The 21408-nt window shown below is 31.9% G+C and overlaps 1 protein-coding gene across 4 annotated transcripts in view; it reads left to right on the top strand.

Annotated features, from left to right (window-relative positions):
- gek (serine/threonine-protein kinase gek) overlaps positions 1–21408 on the top strand; it is a 126544-nt gene that overhangs the window by 58750 nt on the left and 46386 nt on the right. For 3 of the 4 annotated variants that reach the window (XM_072532941.1, XM_072532942.1, XM_072532943.1), the window contains exons 12-16: positions 605–718; positions 797–946; positions 7390–7600; positions 7912–8086; positions 8492–8595. In XM_072532941.1, coding sequence (XP_072389042.1) covers positions 605–718; positions 797–946; positions 7390–7600; positions 7912–8086; positions 8492–8595 — 754 coding nt within the window. The remainder of the gene's footprint in view (positions 1–604; positions 719–796; positions 947–7389; positions 7601–7911; positions 8087–8491; positions 8596–21408) is intronic. The other variant, XM_072532944.1, reaches the window with a different exon arrangement.

Here is a 21408-nt window from a genome sequence, read left to right as displayed (position 1 = left end):
TTCGAGATACTAATTTGATTAATTGTCAATTAATAAATTAAATCTACGAAATAATCAAAATATTATTTATTATTCACCCACGACCACGACGCAGTAAAAGTTTAATTATAAATACAAAAACTTATAATAGACAGACATAATAAAAGCGACAAGCGAGCGCGTAAAAAAAACTCGAAATAAATAGATTCTTGAGCCAGGCACAAATATTCCCATTTAACGTATTATAAAAATCCAATATAGCTCTATCTGCGTCACTTACATGGAATGCTCGTAAAATATTTCTCTTTTTATGCGCGCCAGTATGATAACGACACAAGATTATCCCTTGGAATAACATCCGTTGTGGTTGTTAGAAGTTGTATTACGCACTCAGTTGCCAGATTTTATACAATTTATGAAGATAAAAAGAAATACACACAAACAAATTAACAGGCATTAAGACGTTTTAAAGATAAAAAAATATGTTTCTACATAAAATAAGATAGTGCCATGGCACTACCTCTGCTGGCCATGGCCGCCACTGCTTTTTTTTAATGAATTTGTTGTTGGCACGATTTAATAATATAATTTTTTTAGATGATTTAATATATTACTTGCATTACAGGTCCAATACAATGAAAGTTTAACACAACAACAAGCCAGATATAACATGGAATTATCCTCTCTAAGAGATCAACTTCATGAAGCAGAAACCCATCGGGAGCTACTAGAAAGAGAAGTTAGTATATGTTTTTTATGTTAATATAATCAGTTAATTTGTTTTGTTTCTGTTTATGTATATCTTCTTTCGAATTAGGTACAAATACTTAAAGAAAAATTGGAAAAATCTAGATTAGAAGCATTGGCAGACTCTGAACAAGTCATAGCTGACTTAAAAAGCAGGCACGATAGGGAAAAACAAATTTTAGTGGAAGAAAACAAAAATTTGTCTTCAAATGTAGACCTCGTGAGTTTTTATCGTTTCTTTGCTTGGGTCTCTGTTCCGGGCTTTCTATAACAGTCTAACTAACAATTCTTCACGAAAAACTAACCTAATATGTAATGACGGTGACAGGGTTTATAAACAGGTGGTAAAGTATGTAATAAATTAATAGCTTGTTCATAGCACTTACCTTGTATTTAAAAATCATGCATTGTTTGTGGACATTCTTCAAAATCGGCACATTATACTAATGGTACTTATTACTTCATACATTTCTTTTCTTGATATTAATACGTTCTAATATCTTTGCAAAACACATACAAAAAATTAACATATCGCTCAGTTTTCTGTAAAAAACTTCATTTTAAATAGTATTGTGTTGATCACTTAATAGTAATACAATGTATAAGCACCAACGAGATAAAAGGAGAACGGCAAGTTTTTTTTAATGATTTTTAAAAATGAATTTTTATCATAAGATAACAGGAATTGAATCGATGGAGCTCCATAGTTACTGTTTTAATGTTTTTCAATAATTTAACATGAAATGAAATTAAAGTAAACCAAACGTTTATTTATTTAATAAACATGTAATTAAGAAATATAGGCAGGGAATATGCAGATTAAATATCGATTTACTGTTAATAAGAGACACAAGATCCGGAGTCTCCATTGTATTTAGCGAAAAGATAATAAAGTTAGTAACGGCCAATAACCAAAGGGATATTCGAATATCCAAAGAAATTCTATTGTTGCAATTGATGACACCCCAAGGAAAACTGATGACTAAATTTAGTACCGATTTATGCACCAACTGCTAATAATGAGGAAGAAGAGATATAAAACTTGTTCACTTAATCTGAAAATGGGATATTTAATTGTTCTTTTGGTACATTTTTATTTCAGCATCCTTATTTATTTTTCCTGGCTTGATGACTTAAACCAAGTATAAATAGTACTTGAAATTTTTTGTGATACGATTTTATATTGTTATATTTGTCTGTTCTTGACTCATTATTTTTGTACTGTTGCAGTTGTTCTTTAGGCTTACTGGTCCGGATTTAGTTGTAACATTTCTTCATTTCTTGGATATTATTACCACTAAGACTATGTTATCAGCAAATCTAAGCTGATTGAAGCGTGTTCTTTTGATATTTGTACTCCTTGTGTTCCAGTTTAGTTTCATAAAACTGACTTCAAGGTATAGAGTGAATAGTTTGGGGAGATAGTGTCTCACTCCCCTTTCTAGTTTTATGGGATTGGTTTTTATATATTTATCAGTTTCGGGTGGAAGCCATCAATTCCAAATCATCCATATACAAGACGTTTAAGCTTCATCATCACAGCGTTGTTATTTCCGTGTGCAATTTAGTAGTTTGGATAATGGGCTGGCTCATCGCTAAACTTTATTATTATGCTATGTTCCTGTATTATAAAAAGAAGAATAGATATTCAGATAAATAGGGGATAAATTAAATATACTACTACTACTAAGGATTTCCACAGTTTTCACTGTCTTCCTTCACTCAACCGTTTTCTCCAATTTTCCCTGTCATTCCAGTCTCCATCTCGCAGGGTTCTTTTCTCCATAGCCTCGTCGATTTCATCTCTGAATGACCTTCGGGGTCTTCCTCTCTTTCTTCTTCCAATCGGGCTCCATTCTGTGATTTTGTTTATCCAGCGTCCTCTGTCCGCTCTTCTGACGTGGCCGTACCAGGATAGTCTCTTCTCCTCTATATAGTCGATTATGTCTGATTGCACTCCCATTCTCCGCTTAATCTCTGCGTTTTCAATTCTGTCTCTTTTTGTAAGTCTACAGCTTCTCCTCAGGAACTCCATTTCTACTGCTCTTATTCTACCTCTATTTCTCTTGTTTATTGTCCAGTTTTCGGACCCATATGTCAGGATACTTCTTGTCAGGGTATTATATATTCTCTTTTTTGTCTTTATCGTAATGTTCTTATCCCACAACACTGAGTTTAGTTGTCTTATACAGTTTCTTGTTTGTCTCAGTCTGTTGTTTATATCTTCTTCTGTTGTTCCCTGGTTCGATATTATGGTTCCTAAATACTTGAATTTATCTGTTCCATTTATTTGTCTTCCCGTTGTTTTTATATTCTTCTTCTAGTTTTCTGAGCATAAAGCTGAGATCTTCTTCATCTTGTGCGATGACTACTTGATCGTCGGCAAAACTTATAGAATATTTTAAACAGAGTAGGGGACGTAGCACAGCCTTGTAGAAGTCCTTTTGTCGTCTTAAATGGATTGTAAGCTTTATTTCCACATTTAATAGCTACTTTGTTTTCTTTGTATAGTGCTTTAACTGCTTTTATTAGTGTTTGTCTGATTCCGAGATCATTCATTGCTTCCCATTATTTGACTCTAGGTATTGAGTCATATGCTTTCTTTAGATCAACAAAGGCCAGATGGACCGGTCTACCTTTTGCCATTTTCTTCTCTATCAGTTGTTCTAATGTGTACGTATGATCTAGGCATGATTTTCCTACTGTGAACCCTGCTTGGTCTTCTCCAATTTTTCCTATTATTTCAGTTTCTAGTTTTTCCTTAATAATTTTCCCGTAAAGTCTACCTACCGACGATATTATACTAATTCCTCTATAGTTTTCACATTTTTTCCTGTTTCCTTCCTGTTAAATTAAATATGTGATGTTAAATTTTTGTTTCTATAATATTGTAACAAAAATGTAAGAATTTTCTTCATTATATCTTTTTTATAATTTACTGGGTATCTTCTAGTTTCTTAAATACATTCATAAATATTAAAAAAGTAATTATAAAGTTTTATTTACGTAATGCATGCCATCTTGTGACAAGGATCATCGTCATAATAAATCCATATCTATTGGTGAAAAATAATTGTGCAATTATATACACTGGCTGCCAAAAAATTTAGGTCACATTTAAATTTTGTGTTTTGGTGTAGTAGGCGCTGATATATTGCTTGCCGAGAAATAATGTATCATTTGTTGTTGTTATATAGTTCATCCCAAACCCTTCTTTCAGTGCGTCACAGTTTATCGAATTATCTCTAACGCATTAAGCTAGAAGTGACAGAAAAAAACGTGAGTCTGTGATTATTATACATAGAACTTAGAAAATTATATATCGTTCACGGGTATTTGCATATTAAAGCGAATTCTACTTACGGATATATAATTGGTTGGAGTTTAGAATACGCTAAATAGATATCCAATCAATGATACGCATAAATATAATTTGACGCAGATGGTCTCGATAGTGACAGTACTTTGACAATGTCAACTGATAAAATGATAATTGTCATTTCAGGATAGTATTTTCAGACATTTTACAGTGAAAATTTAATTTTGTATTTATTGTCATAAAAATATTTTAAATATGCCGAGATATACCGAGAATGAACAAAGACTAATATTAAAATTATTAAATTATTTTCAATTAGAAAAAGAGGCTGGGACAACTTTATTACCAGTTTCTGCCGTTCGTGAAGTAAGTTTTAAATTATTCTAAAAAATATTCATATTAGTAGTTTAAATACTATACATTTTAGCCATAGTGTTTGTAATAAATAATAATAAATACATAAATAAATCTTAACTAATTAAGCACTTTCCTTGGAATGTATAGAATAGGAATTATGACAAACTGCCGTTCCAATATAATGCACAATAAAATTTTTTATACAGGACGGGACCTCTAATATGTTAATTAAAAAAAATTTAAATTCTTAAAATTTTTACTCCACATTTTCAAAAAATAACCTTTTCACATTTAGCCGATTACGATCCTTCAACTGTCAGATTTAACTAAAATTTCATGCAATAATTCACGACATTCTTAAAATCCTATATGACGTCAAAATTAGTGACGCACTGAAAGAAGGGTTTGGGACAGACTGTATGTCAGTTAAGTCACGTACTGTCATCGTATTTACGACGTTTGCGACTTTTTTATGAAATATCTGCATTTACTCTAGTGGAACCTTGTCAGTTAATTGCCAATTTTTCAATTGTTATTTTTTTGTGTAAAACCTATAGGTAGTATAGTGTATTGTTGATGGTGTATACCTCATAATGCCTTTAGATCCTGTTACTATGGCAAGAATTGTCGCATTAATACAAAATGCTCTGGGAACACGGGAGGCCCTTTTTGCTGTACCGGTGCTATTTCAGAGATGCAGGGATGTGAATTGTGACATATACGTATGCTTTATAGATTACCAGAAGGCATTTGACAGAGTAAAACATGACAAATTAATGACTCTAATGCAAGAAATTGGAATTGACAACAAAGATCTTAGAATTATCAGAAACATTTACTACAATCAAACGGCCAAAATCAAAATAGAAGACCAGTTAACTGATAAAATTGCAATAGAACGTGGAGTACGACAGGGCTGTATTTTGTCTCCATTGTTGTTCAACATTTATTCTGAATGGGTATTTAAGGAAGCTTTAGACGGTTGTGCGAAAGGAATACTAATAAACGGTGAATGGTTGAATAACATTAGATATGCAGATGACACTATAGTTTTTGCCGATAATCTGAATGACTTACAGATATTAACAAATCGCATAACAGAAGTCAGCAACAGATACGAACTAGCTCTTAACATAAAGAAAACCAAAGTTATGACAATTAGTAAAAAACCAATACTAAACGCTCAACTTACAATCAACCAACAGAATATCGAAAGAGTCGAGCAATATACATATCTAGGCACCAATTTAAATAGTCAATGGGACCACTCAACAGAAATTAAACAGCGAATAATAAAAGCAAAAGCAGCATTCGTTAGAATGAGAACCATTTTCAACAGTCGAGACATATCATTAAAAACAAAATGCCGTCTATTGAACTGCTACATATTCACAGTTCTGCTCTACGGAATGGAAGCATGGACACTGACTGTTGCATCTATGAATCGGCTCGAAGCTTTCGAAATGTGGTGTTATAGGCGCATCTTACGTATATCCTGGGTTGACAGAGTTACTAATGTGGAGGTGAAATTCTCATGACCGTCAAAACTAAAAAGTTGGAATATCTAGGACATGTAATGAGAAATCCAGAACGTTACGGCCTTCTCCAGCTGATTCTCCAAGGAAAAGTAAATGGTAAGAGAGGACCGGGAAGAAGACGCATTTCCTGGCTTCAAAATTTACGAAAGTGGTATAACACGACTACCACTGAACTGTTCCGCGCTGCAATAAATAAAGTAAAGATAGCCGTGATGATCGCCAACATCCGGAACGGATAGGCACTTTAAGAAGAAGAAGAATACAAAATGAGGAGACTGGTTTAATAACCAGAAGGCCAGGATCCGGGCGAAATAAAATCACCACCCAAAGAGACGATCGGTTTGTACTGTCCCCAAGTTTGCGGAATAGCCTCCGCGGTTTTCTTACGAAATCAACTTCAAGAAGTGAGAAATGTTAATGTTTTTTTTTTGTATTTAAGTGGTGATATTAATGAAGATTTTTTTTAATAATGTTTAGTTTTAATTTTTTTTTGTAAGTTTTTTAACAATAAGTCTCATTTTACTCTAACTGTAAACTTGTTGTTTCTCCTAAGTAAAGCTCAAAAACCAAAATATTGCTATTAATTCAATATGGATTATTAAAGTTGGTTTAAAAAATACAGTACCAATGGTTTACAACCTCAAATGTCAATGAAACATCACAATTTCAATGTGATCTAAATTTTTTGTCCGCCAGTGTATAACCACCGGTAATACACTGGTGGTGTTTTAACCACCATGTAAGGAATACGGTATTGCAACGTGAAATCAAACGGACAGTCTGTTTTATATACACTATTTACAAAATTTATTTATTCCTATAGTTATTTTGTCAAATCTAAAATACAAATTACATTAGCCCAAGATAGCGAAGTGCACAAATGATAGAAAAGGAAGTAAAAGGCGGAGATGCACGTCTTTAGCAAATTCAGAACATTTTATTTACAATTAGACTCTAATTTTTGATTACTTATTATTGTTTGTTATAAGAATTTAATAATATGTGTAGCCGTTTCGTTTCAGCAATTCTTTTTATAGTCCAGAGACAAACAAATAATTATTCTTCACTTTCTTCTTCTATTCAATTTCCTTAGTTCTATTAATAATTGTCTATTTTCTGCTTCTTTGTTACAGAATCCACTTTTTTGAATTTTGTAAAATTTAATGTGTTGAATCTATTAAAAATTGACACCTTTTTATAACTAATTGTTAATTTAAGTTTTTACACATAATATTACTTCTAAACTCTTTCTAAACCTCATTAATTATTATGTTGAGCCACAATAGACCTCTTAGGTCGAGTGGTAGTGTTGTTATCCGCCCACTCATATTGAAGCTAACCTAACCTCATTATTATGTTTTAAAAAGTCATCGTTACTTTGCTTCGTTCATTCATACATTTTATTTAAATAAAATAAGCTTCTAAATTGTTGCATTTATAATTTTTTAGCTTACGGAATCGATGAATCGTCTACAATCTGAACGAAATAATCTGGAAACAGAATATGAACAGTTAAGGACCAAACAGGAAGCTTTAGGCCAATGGGAATCGCAGCTCTCTGAAATCATTCAGTGGGTTAGCGATGAAAAAGACGCAAGAGCTTATTTACAAGCATTAGCTACCAAAATGACGGAAGAGTTGGACTATCTTAAACATACCGGTAATTAACACTTGAATATATTGATCTGTTAAAATATACAACCCATATAGATATTTATGTGCTTTTCTTTCCTGAAAAATTTCCTAAACTTTTCAGAAAAGTTTATCTAAATTTTTTTAAATAATTTTTATTTAGGTTATCCTATTTTAGTAGTTTTCAAACACCGCACAATTAAATATATCTTTTTATTGTCGTTTGTTTTTTATTAGATAAAACTTACAGATAAAACCTAGTAAAATATTTGCTTAGAATTTACAGTATGTACATACATATATAAATTTTATTTTGTAAAATGGCTACTTTTTGTTTAGGCGTTTCAAGTGTTGTCTCCGGTACTGACAAGAATTGGAGAAATAGAAGATCACAAAAATTAGATAAAATGGAGTTGTTAAATTTACAAAGCTCGCTGCAAAGCGAAATTCAAGCCAAGCAAGCGATTAGCGAAGATTTAAGTAAAACTAGGGAAGCATTACTTGCTGCTCAAAAGTAAGTTCTTTAAATCGTATTTCAAGTACTTTATTTCTTATTTCTGAGTTCTTAAGTTATTCAAAGAGTATATTAGTGATTAAACTATGCTTATAGGAGTTTAACTAATACATTGACTATAAGCGATGATTATAATAATTGTACCTATTTTTCAATTTTCACAATTTGGGTTGCTGTCCTCTTTCTGAATTTATATTGTGCAATTCTGATTTGACATTTTAACTTGAAGCTTGGCCCTGGCACTTCGTATAAGTAGTTATTCTTCATTGTTATGGCAACGCAATATTTTATTTATCAATGGAACGGGTCTATGTTAATTAAATATCAATACACCATCGTATATTCAAACATTTTTGTTTTTATTTTTTTTTTTTCAAACGTTATTTGTTTTATGTACTTTTTCAGAGAATTGAGAGAATTTAGACAACGAAACGAGGCCTTAAACTTAGATCTAAAACGAAAAGAAAAACAACTTAAAGAATATCAAAATCGTGTCGATTCTGAGGGATGTAAGTATTTAAATTTATTATTTTTGATTATTTTCTTTTAATTTGTTTGATTTTATTTCGATTATTTTTTATTTGATTTCACATCACATACTTAAAATCAAACATTTTAAATTGGATTTTGAGCATTGTAGCCAAAAAATTGGTCATTTTTACTATTGTATTGGTCACTTCGTAAACATAATCATTCATGGGCAGTATAACTTAACCGGAAAACCCTTAATGTATTAGAAAAGAAGTGGACACTGTAATGCGAAGTTAAAAATATAGTGTCCCAAAACAAAAGAAGACCGCTAAAGTATTGGATTCCCGTAAGTGCAAATCATTATATATATATATATATATATATATATATATATATAATATATATATATATATATATATATATATATATATTTATATATATATATATATATATATATATATATATATATATATATTTATATATATATATATATATATATATATATATATATATATACAAGGATTTCCACAGTTTTCACTGTATTTCTTCACTCAACTGTTTTCTCCAATTTTTCCTGTTTAGCCAGTCCCCTTCCTGTAAGTTTCTTCTACTCATTGCTTCGTCCACTTCATCTCTGAAAGATTTTCGGGATCTGCCTCTCTTTCTTCTTTATATCGGGCACCACTCTGTTATTCTATTTATCCACCGATTTTGGTCTGCTCTTCTGACATGTCCGTACCAGGTTAACCTCTTCTGTTCGATGTAGTCTATTATGTCGGAGTTCATTCCCATTCTCCTCTTAATCTCCATGTTATTTATTCTATCTCTTCTTGTTACTCTGCAGCTTCTCCTTAGGAATTCCATCTCTGTTGCTCTTATTTTGTTTTTGTTTTTCTTATTTATTGTCCAATTTTCACACCCATATATATATTTTTTTCTTTGTTTTCATGCTGATGTTCTTATCCCATAGTACCGGGTTCAATTTTCGTATGCAGTCTCTTGTTTCTCCTAGTCTATTTTTTATATCTTCCTCCGTTGTTCCTTTATTTGATATTATGAAGCCTAAATACTTATACTTGTCTGTTCCTTTGATTTGTTTACCTTCGTCTATTTCCAGCTGTTTTATTTCTGTATTCTCCGTTGTTAGGTATTCAGTTTTGTTTAGGTTTATTTCCATCCCATTCTTTGTATATTCCTGCTCCAGTTTTCTCATCATAAAACTGAGGTCATCCTCGTCTTGTGCGATCACTATTTGGTCGTCGGAAAATCATTATTAAACACAATAAAGAATCGCGAAATACAAACAAGTTGCCTAATAAAAAGAACAAAAGATACATATATTGAATTAATTATGTTGTCTATATATTATCATATACAGTACGCATATTTTCTGATCAATAAAACTTAAGTAATAAACTCTTGGATAACTGAATTATATAGGTACCTGTTTATAGTGTTTATATTTCATTGATATAATCATTACAAATGGTGGACGGATGCCGTTTTTAAGATAGTTTTAAGTGGAATCATATGGCAAGTAATATCTCATTTGAAAGATCGTTTAAATTAAAATTATATATATTTAAAGTGTATATTTATGTAGTTGTAAAGATTCTTTACAACTCCATATACACAATTATTACAATGAATACAAATGAATAGCGACCAATAAAACACAAAATGATGGAACGTAAAGGAAAATAAATAAAGGAAGAGATGAACTTTTTGGAAAAAACAAAATAATAGAAAGAACAGGAAGAATAGGAATCAGACATAAGTTACTAGAGTATCAGCAGGAGGTTCAAAACATAAGAAAAGAAAATGTAATTCTCAAAAATGATCCAGGAAAAACTAGAAATCTTAGAAAATAGACTAGAAATTATGGAAAATAGCAATAAAAAACATTAGATGTACAGAGCTTAGTAATCAATACAAGTGACACTAACATATTAAGTGAAGTAGTTGTAAATATTTTCCATAAATATTTATAAATACAAGTAAAAGTCAACAATGCTGTGAAACTAAAGGAGAACACGTGACTAATAGAAGTTGAAAATATGGCAAGAAAAATTGATTATACATAATAAACATACATGTATGTAATGAAAGAATCTCATAAACGATTTTTTAACCAAACAAGAGCAGGAAACACAAAATAATTTAAGAATAATAGTAAAAGAGAAAACATAAAAGGAAAATTGTAATAGATGAAAAAGTGACAGATCGCCAGTGCTATTTATGCCTGTCCAGTTCTTTATATTCCATAGTCATGGCATTTGTTTGCAACCTACTTCTCTCTTGCCCTCAATATTTCCTTGGATAATTAATTGAGTGATTGCATATATATTTTCCCTCTCAGGTTAAAGTCCAGGTATCCAATTTTTCGTATCTTGATCAAGTTAAGCAAAACTCTTTCAATGCGTTGTCCAACCACGTTAATTCCATTTTAACGTTAGTGGTGTAATAGTATTTGTACAAGCTTAAGCATAATGTTTTGTTTTGGAATATATACGCATTGAAATTTATACATATACGAGCGATGGGGACTAAATGTGAACTCAACAATAACGAAATACATGAATATAGGAGGAGCTGAAAGCGATGAACTAAACTTAAATGGAAATGTAATTTCGTCATGTTCCGAATATATCTATTTGGGGACAAAGATCGAAAGAAATGGACGCACTCAAACAGATATCAAAGAACGAATCATAAAAAGGAAAAAATGATATCCGCATTAAAACTCACTACACTGGTCAAAACTATCTCCAAACAGAAAAAAATACAGCTATATAACAGCATTTTTAAAATCTTTATACTTTTTGTATGCGAAACCTGGCAACTTACTAAGAGAAGAAACAAGAAAAACTCCTTATGGAAATAGATTTTTGGCGCAGATCAGCAGGTATATCCGGAATGATGTACGTAACAAATGAAAGAATAAGACAAATCATGGACAGAACATCCACCATCATAGAAGAAATACAAAAAAAAACACTTATTTGTTACTGACATCTACAGAGAATGACATACCGAAGATAATATTGGATTGGCAGCCATCTGAGCGGAGAAAACAAGGAAGATCAAAAACAACATGGCTTCACGGAGTCCAAAAGGTAATGTCAGACAGAGATCTACGATCAGGAAACTGGGTCGATAGACGTGAATGGAGACAGAACGGAAAGGCGCCGGACGCTGTAAACGGGATATATTTAAATATATATATATATATAATGTTCGGAAAGATTTCCGCGGTTAGTACAATTAAACCTAGAGCTAAGATTAATACTATTATAAAAATTAATATTAAACTCACCAGTCTTCCGGGTTGAACCGCGTCGATATCCATTGGGCCGAGCTTTCGACATCTTCTCTGATGTCTTCTTCAGGGCTTCCGATGTCTCAGTCTCCCGAGCCCCCAGACACTACTACACTCACTAGTCACTGCACTACTGTAGTGCAGTCTTCCTCTTGGTCGTTTATTTTCGTAAGGTCTCCAATGTTGTATTGTAGTATTCCAACGTTGGTCTTTTTGTCTAGAGTGGCCCGCGAAGCTCCATATAAGTTTGGCAATTTTTGTTGTTATGTCTTCGACTTTTGATTTGGATCTTACCCAGTCGTTCCTCTTTTTATCTGACAGTCGTATACCTAACATTGCTCTTTCCATTGTTCTTTCTGTTGTGGCTAGTTTATTCATGTTTGCCTTGTTTAGGGTCCAGGTTTGACATCCATATGTCATGATAGGAAGGATGCATTGGTTGAACACTTTGCTCCTCAATTATTGGGGTATTTTGCGGTTCTTATATGCGTATATATATATATATATATATATATATATATATATATATATATATATATATATACGCATTGGATTGTTGAATTTTTGTATTTATCGCAATTTATAAAAATATTGAGGTTTGAAAAAAAGCAAAATAACCAACATTTTAATAATTAAATTATAACAAAATAATAATAAATAAGCCATGTAGAAAAAAGTGTGGCCAAAGGCAAAGTAAAAATAAAATTAATAATGTGAAATTAGATAGTACTAAAAATTAAAAATGTTGATACATATTAAGTATATAGTGTAACCAGCTGCCTAAAAAACTCAATGGTAAGATACTTACCGTGTAATTACCTTTACTTAATATTATGCAGTAATCTTATCGGTCAATCGGATTCTTTTCTAACAAACTATACAATTAGACCAGTTTAAAATATTTGACGACAAAAAATATGCAAATGAAATTACTTTTTTTGTATATAAGGGACAAATTAAAAATTCAGTAACCCAAGCGAATTCTGAATTATTTTTAAAATTGAATATAAAAATCTTTAAAATATCTCATTTTGTTGATAGTTTAATTGTTTCGGATTGAAGGCGCCATCTGTTTAAAATCTATATGGACCATCGATGAACCATAATTATCTCGTTTATCTGTTTTGATAGCAACAAAGTAGATACTCGTAACTAATAGGAATTATTACAGGGAGTCAACAATAATAGATAGTTAGATTAGAGACTCATAAGAAAACATATATTGAGGGGAAATCCATGTTGAATAGTGCAACTGACTTCAAAAGAAAAACAGAAAGTCGAAGAGGTGTAGGTAGAAAACTAATTTCTCGGCTGAAAAATATTCGACATACTTTTTTATATGACAGAACAGCGTGAAGTTTTCGCTATGGTAACCACTGACTTACAATAATTCTGATATTGCACGTAAAAGAGTTAGTCGTTCAATAAACACGTTCTTTAAAGCCTAGAAACTGATTTAATTACGCAAAAAAATATTGTGGCTATGACGGCAATTATTGTGAAACAGTCATATTTTTTTTTTCAAAAGTTTTTTACATTCTATATTCAGGTACACGTAGCATAATAGTCACAGTGTATAGGGTCAGGACAGCATAAGAGATTTATTTACTGTTTTTAACGGGAATTATCCACAATTTATGTTGAAAACACGTTTGTTTTGACGTGTTATACGACTTATTACACTTTTCATGAGAGTATCATGCGTTTTTTCCTGGTTTTTCCTCATGATTTACAATGGAATACGAAAAAATTTTACTGTCACGATTGAGTGTGGTTGTCTTTTTTGAACACAAATCACCGGCTACGATTTTTCTGACTAGTATTTTTTAGTTAAAGTTGATTTCAAGAAATTAAATGAACTATCCTTCAATAAAATCGTCCCAGGAATACACCCCAAAAATATTGTCAATATAATTTTAAAGTCATCTACTTTAAAATGTATATAATATGTCCCAATTGTCAATATATATTCAGGGATTCTACAGTATTCACTGCTTTTCCCCGCTCAACCATTTCTCTCTCTCTGATGTCCCATTCTCCATCGTTTAGGTCTCTCTTTCTCATGACGTCGTCTACTTCGTTCCTCCAAGATTTTCGGAGTCGTCCTCTTTTGCTTCTTCCTATGGGGCTCCATTCGGTTATTCTCTTTATCCATCTGCTGTCGCTAGTTCTTCTTACATGTCCATACCACTTTAGTCTTTCTTGTTCTATATGTGTTAGTATGTCTGTTTCTATTGATTGTCTTTGCTTTATTTCGTCATTAATTCTCCTATCCATTCTTGTTACTCTGCAGCATCTTCGCAGGCATTCCATCTCTCTTGCTACTGTCTTACTGCTGTTTTTCTTGTTTATAATTCAATTTTCAGCCCCATATGTCATAATACTTCGCACTAATGTTTTGACTGCTGTTGCCTTTTTCGTGATTATAAACCCCAAGTATTTGAATTTATCCTTTCCTTTGATTGTTACGTTGTCGTCAATCTGTAGATCTTTTATGCCTCGTTCACTTGTAGATAGGTACTCTGTTTTTGCGAGGTTAATATCTAGGCCAGCCTTGGTATATTCTTCTTGTAGTTTCTTCATCATGTAACTGAGATCTTCTTGGTCTTGTGCAATCACTACTTGATCGTCTGCAAAGCTTAACATATATAGGTATTCGTTTCGTACCGGTAATCCCATGCTTTCGCATTTTCTTTTCCATGTAGTCAAGGCTTTCTCTAAGTATATTTTGAATAGGGTTGTTGGAAATAATTTCCCATTTTAATGGACACTTAATTTTCTTTATACAGAGCTTTTGTAGCTTCTATGAGTTCCGTCTGTATTTCTAATTTGTACATCGCCTCCCATATTTCTGACTTTGGTACATAGTCATACGCCTTTCTCAGGTCCACAAATGCCAAATGTATATCTCTATTTTCTGCTTTTTTCTTTTCTAACAGTTGTTCCAGTGTGTATATGTGGTCTACGCATGATTTTCCTGCGGTGAAGCTTGCCTGATCCTCCCCTATTTTCCCCGATAAAAACAAAATAATTTATTTAATTTGTATTTGGAAAACCATTTACGAAGTGGAATTCTAAGCGTCAAAATAAACCTATTTTAAACTGAAAGTTTAGTTAATTCCCATTAAAAATAGTAAGTAATTTAAAATGCCACAAGAAGATAGCTATAGAACAACGCATAAGAGAGATCACAACATTTGCCGCCACGGTTTACCATCCAATGAGTGCAAATAGATGTTTCTTTAAAACAAAAATTTTTAATTCTTTTACGCGGAAAACCTTGATCTTTTATTAATTTTATTTGTATATTCCTGTATTACTCGAGTAAAAATGATCAGTTTAATAAACAATAATGGCTACAGTGTATATTAGCACTCCCAGTTGGGTGGTAATTATTTGTATATATTTAGTCAATTCTTGGCTGAAACATCTGCCCTTGGTGATTGGAATTACTTCATGCTTCTGGGGAATTATGTTACTCTACATGCGGCTATATGGTTGAAAAAGTGAAAGTAACTGTCCTTATTTTTTGGTGGCATTTCAGAACTGTTTTTCGTAACATAAAAAACTTCAAAGATCAAGTGTAAATAATGTGTGACATGTGTTGTATATATTTTTATATATAATATATATGATAGGGCGGTAAACGATTCTCTCATATATTTAACAAATCTAAAAAATGTTGGGGTTCGCTTTAATATATAGTTTTATATATCAGTCACTTATTAGAGGTTTATTTGATTTTTTTAACGAACAGAATAATACTGCAACATATGTTGGACAAGCCAAATCATTTGATTCCTAATCGAAGTTTTATACATTTCAACCATTGCGGTAAAAAATGATTAGTGTTAATATTGTAGAATGTATTAAAAATAATTTTTATTCTAATATAAATTTTTATTGGCTGAATATCCTAAGTTCTACAAAAGTAGAGTAGTAGATAGTTTTTTTTTTGATCATTTACTTGTTAAGTCAGTAATGTTACTTAGCAAAAGTAATGCTAATATTTTTGAAATACAAGTAGTTCTTACTGAAGGTGGAATGAAACATAAATTCCTGTATATTAGCACAGAAAGAGTTAATAACTTACACTATTAAAACTATCAAAAATATAAAGATCCAAGTACTGGAATCCCTACAATCATCGGTAAGACATAATCTGGTGAATATTTTTATAAAATTTGAGATTATTTTCTTTTTGCAACTTCAACTATTGTTTTTTGTTTATAAGTTAGATATTAGTAATATTATGTTTCGTAAAAGTTGTTATTTAATATAGGCATTAAATTGAGGCACTGTCACTACGCGGGAAATATAACGGCGTAACTATCATTAACATATAAAGCAAAAGCGCCACGAGGAATCAAAAATGTCTCTGATGTCCTTGATGGTCACTTCTTCACATCCTCTTTCTTGGTTATCCGATGAGCTAGAGATTAAATCCCTGTCTTATCCCATTGCCAGCTTCAATAGGGTCAGTTAGTTTTTCTCCTACTTTTACTTTTATTGTGTTGTTTTGGTAGATATTTTTGATCGTTTTATTCCTAGAAGTATCTCTCTTGCGTACAATAAGTGAATAACGTTATCTAATTTGACCGGATCAAATACCTTCTTAAAGTCCACGAAACCGGTTTGCTGTATTCTAACGGTTTATCTTGCACTTGCCTCATTATAAATATAGCGTCGGTACATGATCTTCCCGACCTAAAACTTTGTTGTTCTTCTGCTAGTGTTATAATTTCATTCCGTTTATTTGTTATCACTTTGGTTGTTAATTTTAGTGTTGTATTTAATAAATTAATTACTCTGTAATTTTTTGGGTACAATTTGTCTCCCTTTTTGAAGAGTGGTATTAGGATGCTTGATCTCCGTTTTTGACGAATTCTGTTTTGTTCTATTATTTTTTGCGTTAGTTTTAATAGTTGTTTGGTCAGATCTGGTCCTACTTTAAGAGTTCGTTTTGTATTATGTCATCTCTTGGTGATTTTCTGTTTTTTAATTTCCTTAATGCTTCCTTTACCCCCTCCTCCTCAATATTTATTTCTTCGTTTCCCGTCACCTCTGGTGTTGGTTGTTCCTTATCGTCACCTTTAGCAAATAGGGATTGAAAATAGTCTGCCCATGTTTCCTTCTGAATGTGTTTCGATTTTATTAGTTCGTTCATCTCTTTTCTTTGTCCTCTGGCCATTCTCCATATTTCTTTTTGTGTTCCGGAGAAGTCTTGTTCCATCTGTTTTGAGAAGCTTTGCCAGTGTTCCCTTTTTATTTGTCTAACTAAAGTATTAGTTTAATTTCTTATTCGTTTATAATGGTTGTATGCCTGTTGTGTTTGTTGTGTTCTCTATTGTAAAAAGGCTTTCTTCTTTTCTTCACATTTTGTCTTCACTTCCTCTCTAAACACTTGAGACAAGACGTAAAAATGAAAGTAAACGATTGCATTTATTTTTTTCGTGGTTTCACCAATCATCAGGAAGGCTTGTGGTAGGTCATATTGAAATGAAATGCTGTTTATCTATATGACTATTATAGTAACATAACATGTCTGAGTACGCTAGTAGCGACCTCTATTTACGGCAAAAAGAAGTCAGTAGACTTCTCTTCGATGGCGAATTACGTGAACTGCAAATCCAAGTTGGCTCAAAGATATTGGACGACGTTAGGAACAACCTTTTATTCCGACAATACATCTACAGTTTACCCTTCTAAAACACCATCTTTTACACTCTTTACCACTTTTTTCGCCAACTGGCCAAATGTAAAAATTTATTGAGGTAAGTTTTGAACAAAGTAGGAGCTATGCAGCAGCCTTGCTTTAAGACCTTTGTTGATAGTAATATTGCCGCATAATTTGCCTCCTACTTTGATGTATGCCGTCATACCTCTGTACAGCTTCTTTACAGCGGTTATATTTTTGAGGCTTATATATCATAAGCCTTAGTTAGATCAACAAATTCCAAGTGAGTCTGGAGGTCGTATTCCAATCTTGTTTCCACTACTTGTTTTAAAGTCAATATATGGTCCATACAAGATCTTTTCGCTCTTAAGCCATTTTGTTCTTCGGCTTCTTATATCTCTTGCTCGATTATATTCTTAATTATTTATTAGACTCTAGATTGTGAGTTTATTGCGCCACTTTAGCCTCTGCAGTTTTCACATTTTTTTTCTGTCACTCTTTTTGTAAATGTTACTGATGTATTCTTCTGTCCTTCTGGTGGGAGGTCCTACTCTGGCAAGAATTGTGTAAAAACGTAGGCAAGAAATTCCCAAATAATGTTTTATTAACTCATTGGGGGTGCCTTTTGGTGCACAGACTTTTTTATTTTGAAGTCGTTTAACCACCCCTTTAACTTCATGTTGTCTCATCGTTAATCGAAAAGTGTGATATAGTTTTATACAAGTTGAGTGTAGTGTTAAACTTGTTTCATCTATTTCAGTAATCCCAATTTTTTCTTTCTGTTTGTTATTTCTTTTCTTTCAATTTTGTTAAAACTGACGACTTTTTAAAGTTTTGAAAATTTATTTGACAATAATTTTCACGAGCTAAATCTAACGGACGACTGTAATAGAAAGTCTAAATAACGCCATCAAATTTTGGCGTCCTCATTTCTGTTGCGTCATCTATACTTTATCACCCTTCACAACTTAGTTTTTTCCACCACATATTTCACAAATCACACGAGGAATTCACTTTGGCCTATTGTCAAAAGCGGACCAATTGGCGGATCGTACTGCATTGTCATATTTAAACTATTAAAAGTTGATTCTACAGGATGGTAAAGAAAATTTACCCGAATTCGCGCCATCTCTGTGTTTGAGAACGTAATTATGAAAAATTCTCGTATTTTATTAAAATGATATTGGTAGTTGCTGAAATGGCTGAGTAAATCTTGCTCTTATAGACTATGTACTGGAAATAAACAGAACGCCAACAAATTGTGCCACCTAAGCAACAAATCAAATTACCAACACCACTATACTCATTATTTAAGTTAATATAATTACAACGATTTTTTACTGTTATTATTAAAATATTTTTATTCTATTTTACATTTATCCTATTACCTAATACCGAAAACCCTATTCCGTTAACTCAGGTTCTGAACACAAATATTTTTTAGATTTGTTTTATTCTAATTTATGTTACATATTACTATAGCCGTTAGTTTGTTAAGTTTTGTTTGAAGTTTTTATTCTAATAAAGTAATCAAAACGAACACGACTAGTGCTTCCATTTTTAAACTGTATCTCTTGTACATGTGAAGACTTGTAAATGTTTACATGCAGCAAGTTTAGGAATATCGTCGTTCATCAAACGTCACGTTAAGGGTTAGTCTCAGCGAATGTTTTAGCTAATAGCCTTAATTTTTAATACGCAATTTTGCTTGCGACTACGAATGCTTGTAGTTAGGAGGAACCTTGTAAGAATTGTGTATTTTATAATATGTTTTTTTGAACCTTAGTTTATTAGTTACGTAAATATTTGTAGATACATATTTAGTTTGTACTAGTCAGTGGACCCTTTCTAATAATGTCGCATTTTATATACATATGTGCTAAGATTTATTGTAGAATTTAAGCCTTGGCGATTCTTCCTTGATGTACGAGGAGATCTGGGCTTGATTCCTATCGGAGGGTGGGAAGGGACTGTAGAATGCAAGTAATTAATAAGATTACCAAGAACCCAATAACGCCAAACAATTCTACAATTTACTAGAAAATTAAACTTGTGTCAATCTTCATATGTTTAGGAAATTAATAGGAACAGCTTATTTAAAACTTGATCTAATTTAACAAAAGGTACCTGTACTACGTGGGTAATATTTTGACACGGGGTAAATTGTTTCTATCTTTGGTTTTTTATTATTTTCGATTTATCTCCCTTCTTATGAATAGAGCTCATATATGATTTTTTCCATTTCTATGGTTATTCATGCTTTTTTATGCATTACTGAAACAGTTGTAGCTGTTCAATTAATACTCTTGGTTTATATTTAACGAGTTCTGGAAATATGTTTTTTGGACTCAGTGGCTTGCCATTCTTTAACTGTTTGGAAGTACTATGTTGTAAACTATTCAAATCGTTTTCTAGCGTTTTCCGTTCTCTTTTAGGTGAAAATTGTACGTAGGAGGTAATGTTTTCTGCCGCATGTAGTGTAGGTTCTCTACATACTCGGTGTGTTCTTTTAATTCTTTTTCTTTAGAATGACATAGTCTATTACTAATAGTAAAACTCGTCTTTCTTGAATCCATGTGTATTTATGAATTATTTTTTACTGGAAGTAACCGTTCATAATTTTGAGTTCGTTCTGGTAGCATATGTCTCTTAATCTTTCTCCGTTATTAGTTATAGTGTCTTCTCCATATCTACGTACTGCTTTGTTATTTTTCCGTACTCCGACTCAGCTATTGAGATCCCCTAAGAATATATGTATATATATATATATATATATATATATATATATATATATATATATATATATATATATATGTATATATATATATATATATATATATATATATATATATATATATATATATATTTCATTAATACCTTCCCATGCTGTTACATGCATGTATTTTCTCTGGTGACGGTTTCCATAATGGAGACACCTTGTGTGGCTGAACGTTCTTTTGTAATTTCTGTGTAGAAGTGGTCTTATCGACTTAGGTTTTTCGACCCTTGACATTTTCGTTTAGTTTCCGTAATAACTGTTATATTCATATGACTGTTATATTCTTATGACTTCTTGAGTTTTGTTTGAGATTCCTTGGACGTTCCATGTTGCAAAAATCGTTTTCCTTTTCCTTAACATTTTTCGTCGTTGTATATCAGTTCTGTTTCGAAGCTGGATTTTGGAGTTTTTAACTTGCCAAATTTTCGATGAGTATCGAGGAGTTAACACGATGCCTAAACCCTCGACTTTGATTTTGGAGTTTCTTCTCCATTTCTCTGCAGCTTAAGAGTATCGTCTACTCTGCCTGTTGGTTGGCGGGTTGTATTTTATTTCCCACCTACCCATTAGCTAATACTGGTGAGGGTGTTCCCAATTCCGCCACCTAGGGACGCGCATTCTAGGGGTTAAAAACTCCCCCAAGAGGCTGCGAATTTAGCCTTGCATTATCTTGACCATGTCTCATTCAATTAAAATTAATCTTTATATTTTGTCAGACAAAGTGGATAGCTTTGCCATGACAATGACAATTTAGGTATTATATTATACACTGGAATATTGAAAGCATTAAAATAGTTTTAAAATTTTAAAAATTCATTCGCGATTGACTTTATTTTATTAGACGTTGCATTTAATTATATGAATTGATTAGATTTCATGATTTAATAAAATCTGATGAATAATAACAGGAAGGTAGGTAGTTTTTTGTTGTTTAGATGTTTATTAAATATATTAATGTTTATAGTCATAAATATGAAATGCGATATTAATTTTTTATCATATTTTGTTATGTGAGAGACTGTTCTAATGTCAATTAAAGAATTTTAAAAGAAAACATCACTTTGCATGCTTTACAC

Source organism: Diabrotica undecimpunctata, chromosome 5 (assembly GCF_040954645.1).
Source record: "Diabrotica undecimpunctata isolate CICGRU chromosome 5, icDiaUnde3, whole genome shotgun sequence".
Taxonomy (NCBI): domain Eukaryota; kingdom Metazoa; phylum Arthropoda; class Insecta; order Coleoptera; family Chrysomelidae; genus Diabrotica; species Diabrotica undecimpunctata.
Note: the sequence above shows the minus strand (reverse complement) of the source record. Positions and strands in the feature narration are given on the sequence as shown.